The 8,529-nt window shown below is 53.4% G+C and overlaps 1 protein-coding gene across 1 annotated transcript; it reads left to right on the top strand.

Moving 5' to 3' along the window:
* Positions 1-4,993: 4,993 nt before the first annotated feature.
* On the top strand, positions 4,994-7,831 carry B0H65DRAFT_16056 (Pkinase-domain-containing protein). The gene is made up of 2 exons (XM_062821228.1): positions 4,994-5,408; positions 5,614-7,831. The coding sequence occupies exons 1-2, from the start codon at positions 5,360-5,362 to the stop codon at positions 7,716-7,718; spliced, it is 2,154 nt and encodes a 717-aa protein (XP_062685895.1). The 5' UTR covers positions 4,994-5,359; the 3' UTR covers positions 7,719-7,831.
* Positions 7,832-8,529: the final 698 nt, after the last annotated feature.

Here is an 8,529-nt window from a genome sequence, read left to right as displayed (position 1 = left end):
GTTTTCATAGAACCAGTTGACATCGGCACCGAGACGGCTATCACTTCTTCTGGCCTCGAAATTCCCGGACCAAGTTGGAAAGCCATAAGCAGCCTGAACCGAGCAGCATGTCGATAGCTCATGGCGGGGACGAGTTTGAAGAGGCAATAATTGATGCCGTGCAACGGTGACGGAGTGTGCGAGAAGGCATCGCTGTGAAAAGAAGTCAGAAACTGGCTCGGTCAAGGTAAGTTGGATGTTCGTGATTAGCAAAGCTTCTAGCACAGATCACAAAGTTTGCCATAAAGTGCTGGAACCATCAACTCAATGCGTTGTTGCAGTTCGAGGACAGTGTCTCTACCAACCGCATGAATTCGACCGTTTGTCAAGTAAGGTTCTCACCATCAAGACGAAACAAGGGGTGCATTGCCTAGACGGGAGATCGAAATGCCAAGGCATCTTGGAAGTCTGGGGGCTGCGTGATGAACGATGTTTGGACGTACAATGCTTTGCACATGGACGAGTTACAAGATCACAACCACAAAGACTGTGAAGTCCAAAAGAGGTGTGATTGTCTCCGGTTACCCCTATTGGTTGATTCAATGGACCTTGCAGGTATATCACTGAGAGTAACGACAACTTTGGGATTGCTGCAGAAAAGCTGGTGGTAAGCGAGAAGCCATTCATTCATCCATCACACTTCTAAATCGTGTCTTTGATGTGGGGGTCAGCACGAGACACTTGGAGACGATGATATCTTACACTTCGAACCGAATTGTCAATCCAATGTGGCCTGGGCTTAAAAAGCATGCCATGCCCTATGAGAGCTCGTGTGGATAAGAGCCTCCTCTCGGAGGAGCCGTAGGTAAAGAAGTTTCGCCTGCCCCTAGGCTCGTGACCCATCACTGAGCGAGACGGCGAGGAAAGGACCGAAAGGGATGCTCGGTCGTTGGACCAGAACAGCCAACTGCCGCGTCTTACAGGCAGAGTTATCGTGACACGAAGGAGGCCGACAGCCATGAACAGCCGTTCAGATGAAGCAGGCCCAGCTCTTGGCGACGGGATTCTGCCTCAGTACCTTACATTACCAAGACAAGCCATCCAGATCGTCACCAGGTTCCCACTGCGTGTCGTGCGTGAGAAGGCAACACAGCTGAGTGAAATCGGCCAGATTGCCTGGTGCCAAGCGATTGCCCATCGTCCACAGGTTATCTGGACCAGAGAAATGACTTGCATGTTCTTGGCTGTGCGTCTTGTTTGACCGCGGTGAGACTGGCCAAGGAGTTGTTGAGGTTACAGCTCGAGCTTCCTGTCGAGAAGGAGAACGAGGGGAGACAATGCTATGGTACGTAAGTCAGAAGGAGGCGGACAACGCTGATCAAATCATCGTGTAAGCCCGATACCGAGGACTTCCTGACAGGAGTGTTCCGCATTCCGCTCGGCATGATCATCTGGTTCAAAGTAAGCACGAGGAAGATCCAGGGGGAAGTGGTAGCGAGACTGTCCTCGGAAGAAAGAGGAAAACACATTGTGTGTTGACGGGGAGCAAATGTAACATCAACCACGAGATGTAACCGGCCTCGACACACCCACCCGTGGAAGGCATCCACAACGCAATGGTGGGCTCACACACGCGCCGTGACCACTGTCGTCATGATACCAAACTTGCTCAGAAATAGGAGGCTGAACTCGATCCTCACGGCTGGGCAGCTGGCCAATCCATTGATGTCGGTGGTGGAATTCGAAACCTGTCCCTACCTACCCATATAGGGCCGGGTATCCGCGTATACGGCTGTTGTAGTGTAGAGACCTCGACCTGACAGTTTGGATCCTGGCCTTCCCCGGACTCTGGCTTGAACCGTCTTTAATTAATTGAACCCCTTGGCTCGATCGATCCCATTGTGCCATTGTCCTACCAACACTAGTGTCAAGTGTCAACCCCGCCGTGGGAATGGCCCATGTAGCCGTGCAGCTGGGGGGAACGGCGGTCTCGGTTGTTGTAGGTATTTTGAGAACTCCATCGTCCTCATCATATGCCAACCCTGGATGAGGGAAGTAAGGCGAGATGATCAACAATGGGGTCTTGGTTTCTTTTCGTGGTCCAGTTTCGGAGATGATGCAATGGTGTCCCTGGAGCCGAAACGAAGCTCCTGATTTCCCCCCACGCGCGGTCACATATCGACCAGCTAAGACCGGAGACCCCGCCCCATTGATGGGTAGCGAGCAGCGCCCGATGACGCAGTTCGCGTTGTCGAGGTCTCGGAGGCTTGGCAGGGATCGCGCGTAGAAAAAAAGGCTATACCCACACACTACCGCACTAGACGCCTAGGCTCTCTCCAGGGCCTTTTCAGTTTTCAGGACCAGGAACCACTCTGCTGGATCAGCAACCCTCCCTCCTCCTTCCCCTTCTGGGGTTCTGGACGTGCCGGTTTGACCTCATCCTATCATCATCGCACGTGCAATACCTCCATCGAGTATACAGTGACATTTCATGCCAGGTGCGTACTGTTCTGTAATTCCCATGTACCCCAAAACCGAAGTGCAGTGATGCGATGGAGATCTCGTTCTCTCTCGGCGGTGCGCTCGTGGTGTCCACTGGTGTTGGGATGGGGGTCTTGTGGGGTCGAATGGGTCGAATGGGTCGAATGGGTCCTCGAGATTGAGACGTCGGTGGGGAAATAGAAACCCCGCCTGGATCGGAAGTCGGCAGCTCGCCCTTTGTGAGCATTTGAGCAGTTCTCGTTGTGATGGCGGGCAAGTGATATGTACCTAGGTATGATTGATCACTCGATGGACCACTGGTTTCGACTTTCGAGTTTCGAACGAACTTGTTGCATCCCGATCCGAGGATAGCCTCTGCCCAGAGACTCAAGCCTGGTCTTGTCTCGTTTTTTTTTTTTTTTTTTTCACCTCCGTTGCCTACTACGGCTTGTTTGTTTTGGCTGTTGTGCGATTGATATGACATGTCCAGCCATCGCGGCCAATTCAAGAGCCGACGCGGGCCTGATATTGCAGCATACGTCTGGGCGGTCTTGGTAATTCCAAAAGCCTCTTGGCGATAAGAGGAGCAAGACAAGTCTCATACATTATTAGTACACCCCCACGATGAGGATACATGTCTTTGCATACGTGCTAACAACGGACATGCTCCGGCCGAAATGTCTTCTGCATAGGACATAGGACAATGCCTCGACAATGCCTTCATTGTTCGGTCACTCGCCCATCATGACTGAAGAAGTGGTTGTTACTCAACGTCAGCAACTTGAACGCGAGAGTACGATTGGCCCGCATCAACAGGCCAGAACGGACTGGGCACCGCAAGATGGAAAACGATATGGTTTTCTAGAAGGCAGCTCTAGAGCGCCTCTTTCTGCCGTGCACATCCGCTCACGACCAATCCGCTTTGTCGGAAATGCTGATTCCTCGGCTTGGTGGGGAAGTCTGTCAAAGACTTGCCGGGCCCTGGAGGTGAGGTTGTAAATCCCGTCAATTGGCTCAAGGGACACCCATCCACGAGGTCATGTTCCGCAAGACAATCAGTCTTTGTGTCGTCTCTTTGACTGTGGGCTTCTCCCAAACTCCCTGTTTCCTTCACTGCTTACGGGGTTACGGGCGGGTGGATGGTTTCATGGCATAACTGACCGATTGCAACCCTCGAAAGGTTCGTTCTTTTGACATTCAGTGGCCACCCGCCTGCTCGCGTGTGGTCTTGCATATCGAGGTTACCAACCAGCTGGGATTGCAGAGATGGGATGAACTTGTTCGTTCGAACAAGCTCGCTACCACAGCTGTAGAATGGTGTACCTGTACACCTGTACTCGCTGGGCCAGTCTGGGGCACTTTATTTCCCAAACGCCGATTGTCGCTCTGCATCCAGCGGTCAAGTGTGGGCATCCATTAGGACAACAATGGGAGCGTACCTGTCTCCATTGCCTGCTACACATGGCCTGCGCAAGCCATTGATAGACAACTCACCATGAGGCGGGTAGGTACTGTACTTGCTGGATACATACCTCCTGGAAAGCATCATTTCCGTGGCAGCCAGCCAGCCCACCATCGTCGTGGAGTCCAGGCTGCGTCTAAAAGCCCCGCCTTCCAATGGCCTTCCCCACTGGCAGCATTGCGCTTTTCCGTATTCCCGCAGCGGGCATCAGATTCACCGGCACTGCCCGACAGCTTCCCAATTTTGCGCAGGCCCCCCCCTCGTCGTAGCCCCGGGGTCGGGGACTGAGAATACCCAAAAGCCCTCAAGACCCTCACCCAAGATCCAGCCGACTGCTTTAATCCATTGACCTGCCTCTTTTCCTCCTTTCCTCTTCTTCCTCCCTCGCCGCAGCATTCGCTCTCTCTTGAGACCAACAGACACAGAGAGAAGAACCTACCGACACATTTCCCGGACACCGACAACAGGACATCTTCACTACGACCAAATTATGCTGCTATAACCCGCCCACAAGTCCCACAGGCCACAACAACTACGACACCGGTTTAGCTTTCTTGCACTATCCTTTTAGGAACACTCAACACTCTGCCCATTCGACTTCCATTTCCACTCTCTGGCCGCCAAGCAGCGTGCAAGCCAACCAGCATTTCAAAGCTGTAGATCTCGGCCGTTTTTGTACCTTCAACCACCCGCGCCACGCTCATCGCCCAGGGCGACACGAATCTCGCTTTTTAGCAGAGCACACACACCTGTGCGGTCTTGGCAAGGAACGATAGCTTTGGTCCACCGAGACAACTCACACACGGCAACTTTCTACACCGGACAGGCAGCCATCGAGTCCCGCGCACGTATAAGAGCATCCGGCACGCTCCGCCCCCGAACTAGATTTGCAACAGCAGCAGCCGGCCGATTCAAGCACCATCTTCGCAGACAGGCCGTCCCGGTAACGGAGACGATTCTCAAACAGAGCAAGGTTTGTGTGGATGTCCCTGCAGCGAAGCAGCACAAAGTTTGCTGTCAAAGGGTTCGGGATTTGGTGATCGGTAACACCGATCCGCTCAAAGTGAATCCAGGCGCCCAGCTTTTTGGGACCACCGCGACGTCGCTTCTTTCACCAGTCTAGCCTCAGGGTTCGTTCCTTGTTGGGGTGCATAGTTTCGGGGCTTCGGGTTCTCGGCTCCTGTCTTCTTTTTGGGGGGTCACTCTTGCATCCGTTTTGGACCGGCGCCTGCTTCTGATTCCGTCAGTGTGGTGTGCTGCCCTGTTCTCGCTGCGTAGGTGGCCACTCATATCATCAGCGGTCATCAGCCAAAACCCCCCCTTCCATCCCGCACCAAAAGGAGACCTTGACGTATTCCACCAATTCCGGCTGTGCCGCCTGCCCTGCTGAACGCTGCACACTCCCACCCCGAAAAAAAAGCCCCAGAGCTTTCCATAATGGCAGCCTCGGTGCTTGCTGCTGCGGCTACGCAGACTTCTCTAGAAGGTATTATCACCCTCCGATTTGAATCATGCACATGGCTTTGAAAGGCTACCCTTATTACTCTCTTTCACTTCATCCCGCCCTTCCTGTTCTTCTTCTCCCTCAAGTTCTTGTTCGTCCCTTTCAGTACCTTTCAAATATTGCCAGCCAGTATCCTCGCCGCCTAGCTTTACCCGTCGAACAGTATACTCAACGTTTCTGTCCCCAGATCATCCTCACACCTCGCACTCCGAGCCCAATCTTCCCGGGCCTGAGCCTTCGCCGCATCAATATCCTACCGACCTTAGCAGCGCGATCCCCGAAGAAGGCGATGAGACTGAGAGCGACGCTACCAATGAGCCTGTCACGCCTGTGAGCGGCCGCCAGTCCCAGGACTTCCACGAATCCCTCGTCGCCCCCGACGCTCATCCAAGCGACGACGACGACGTCACCTACGGATCGATTGTTGCGCCCGGCAAGCCCCGCGACTCCTTCTCGGCTGCCTCTGCAGTTAGCTCAAAAAGCACACTTAACCTCAACGCTCATTATACTCCCGCCCCCCGGGCCAGAAAGAACTCAATTGCCGAGTCGACTGCCACCACCACCACCGGGCGCCGATCCAACACTTTCAAACGCGCCATGTCCGGCATCTTCAGGCGCACGGCCTCCACGCTGGAGAGATCCGTACCCGGCCTGATGGATCACCACGGAGATAGTGCGGTTCTAGACCCCCATCCTCACGACATGACTCAGCCACGAGATATTCCCGGCCGCCGCTTCTCCCTGGCCAGGAGTTCCAACACCACCACGCGGTCAAACACGCCTCCATCGCCCGGCTCACCGCTAGAGATGAGCATCATGTCCAAGGAACAAGCATCAAGCCCGACAGTCCCAGGTCCTGACGCCTTCTTCGACAAGAAGAAGAGGGCGACGACAGGTTTGGGCCTCCGATCACGCGCCATCAACTTCATTACCAACAATGCTTCGCACGACGAGACAAAGCACCTCCGCCGACCCCTCCGTCGCCGTGCTAGCAGTTTCGATACCTCGAAACGTGAAAAGTCGGCAAAATCAAGCGCCGCGCACCCGCAGGTTGAGATGTCAAGAGCGCCTTGGGAAATTCCTGCCCCAACCGGCACCGGCTTAAAGGCCAGGCGTTTGAGCTTGAGCCTACCCGACGACTTTACCGTCGATGTCGTCGATCTTTTGTCCGAATTCGAGTACCACAACAAACTCCTACGACGCCACGCCACCATCGGAAAGGGTGGCTCAGCCAAGGTTACCCTCGTATCACGGAAGGGGCAACCGGACGAAATCTATGCTGTCAAGCAGTTCCGAGCAAAGTCAAGTTCAGAAACAACGGAAGAATACCGCAAGAAGATTCTATCCGAATATACCGTGTCAAAGAGTCTTCACCACCCGAACATCGTCGAGACAATACGCCTATGTACCCACCATGGTCTATATAGCCACGTGATGGAGTATTGCTCCGAGGGCGATCTCTTTTCCTTGGTCCAGAAGAAGTATCTTATGTCAGAAGACAGGGAGAAGGACCGTCTGTGTCTCTTCAAACAGCTAGTACAAGCTGTCAACTACCTCCACTCGAACGGAATTGCGCACCGCGACATCAAACTCGAAAACATTCTGATTACTTCCGACAGCAAGCTCAAGCTTGCCGATTTTGGCGTCTCGGAAGTGTTTAGCGGCAGACACCCTGGAGAGAGGGAAGCCGGTGGTCAGTGTGGCCAGGGTATGGTAGAGGTGCGTCGCTGTGCCGGAGGCTATCTGGGCAGCTTGCCATATGTGCCCCCCGAGATTCTCGAGAAGGCCACCGACTACGATCCGCGCGCCGTTGACGTTTGGGGCGTTGCGGTCTGCATGCTCGCCATGACATTTGGCGGCTCCATCTGGAACCAGGCGACTTTAACTCCCCCCGACGGCTCCAAGCCGGATGTCTGCTATGTCCAACTAGCGGAAGGCTGGAGAAAGTGGAACGCAAAACACGCTGGTCAGACTGATCCAGTCCCTGCGGACACCGACATGCCACGCGCAAAGTTCATGGACTTTGCCGTTACCCACAACGGACTCCGTCGCCTCCTGCTCCAGATGCTTAACCCCAATCCCGACAAGCGCATTTCGATCACCGACGTCTTCAACAGCAGACTCGTCAAGAATATCGAGTGCTGCCAACTTGAAAGCTACGAGGATCCATCCAAGACGATTGATGCCTCCAAGAAGGGAGCCTTCGGAAAAGGCGCACCGCAAAAGATTTTCTGTCACAATCACTTGCCCCCCAAGCCACATCATGTTGCGGCTGTCATCGGCAGAACCTGAACGATCACTACTCTTGTGGCTCAGGATAATCTAATTACGAGTAATTTCTTCACCTTCGTCGACACCATGAGAACAACCGTAGCAGAGACGCAATGCGTGCTCTTTTGTGTTCATTTCACATTGCTACCACCGGAGTTGAGTACAGCTCGATGATTGGGCGCTCTCGGTATTTGATTAAGGAGGAATTCTTTGCACATTCTTCATTTGGGTCGGAGAAGTTCTATACATGGGCGTTTGTGGGATTCAAATCAGCCATGTGCTGTTAGTGTGGTGGTTTGGTATTATGGGTTTTGGTTTTTGGGCATGGCGGTTTCCTGTTGTCTTACCGATTTGGAAGAGCATTAGAGAACGGGGTTTGAGCGGTGCATCTTGGAGTGGACAACGATCAGGCGTGTTATCATGAGACAGCAAGCAGAGAGCATCATAAATCCAGATATGAGGAAGCGGGGAGAACCAAGTCCTTAATTTTGTGTTGAGCGTCGTTTGCTATGGATCAATCCTTGAGCTGCGAGAAGGCAATCAGGCGGAAGGAAAGAAAAAAGTTCAGATATCAATACACCCTCTGCATTTTCCCTATGAATATCTTGGCCATTGAGTCGCCTTTTGCTGCGTTCCCCGCTACAGATCTTTTCTTCGCTTTACCCGCTAACCATACCGGTAGTGTATCCATTAACAGCTGAGCTCTGAAGGGCATCATCGCGGAAAAGGGCAAAGAAAAGAGGGGAAGAGAAAGCGTGGGGGCCAGGCTCATTGGCCTGGAGTTCAACTCGGATCGGGAGGTCCCAGTAATCATTAGGTATGTTTCTGATGT

Source organism: Neurospora tetraspora (assembly GCF_033439725.1).
Source record: "Neurospora tetraspora strain CBS 560.94 chromosome Unknown B0H65scaffold_1, whole genome shotgun sequence".
Classification (NCBI taxonomy): Eukaryota; Fungi; Ascomycota; class Sordariomycetes; order Sordariales; family Sordariaceae; genus Neurospora; species Neurospora tetraspora.
The sequence above is the reverse complement of the archived record's forward strand: the minus strand, read 5'-3'. Positions and strand labels throughout refer to the sequence as shown.

Coding starts and splice junctions, on each gene's coding strand:
- B0H65DRAFT_16056 (XM_062821228.1), top strand. CDS start 5,360: ATGGCAGCCTCGGTGCTTGCTGCTGCGGCTACGCAGACTTCTCTAGAA. Junction 5,409..5,613: donor TACGCAGACTTCTCTAGAAG/GTATTATCACCC, acceptor TTCTGTCCCCAG/ATCATCCTCACACCTCGCAC.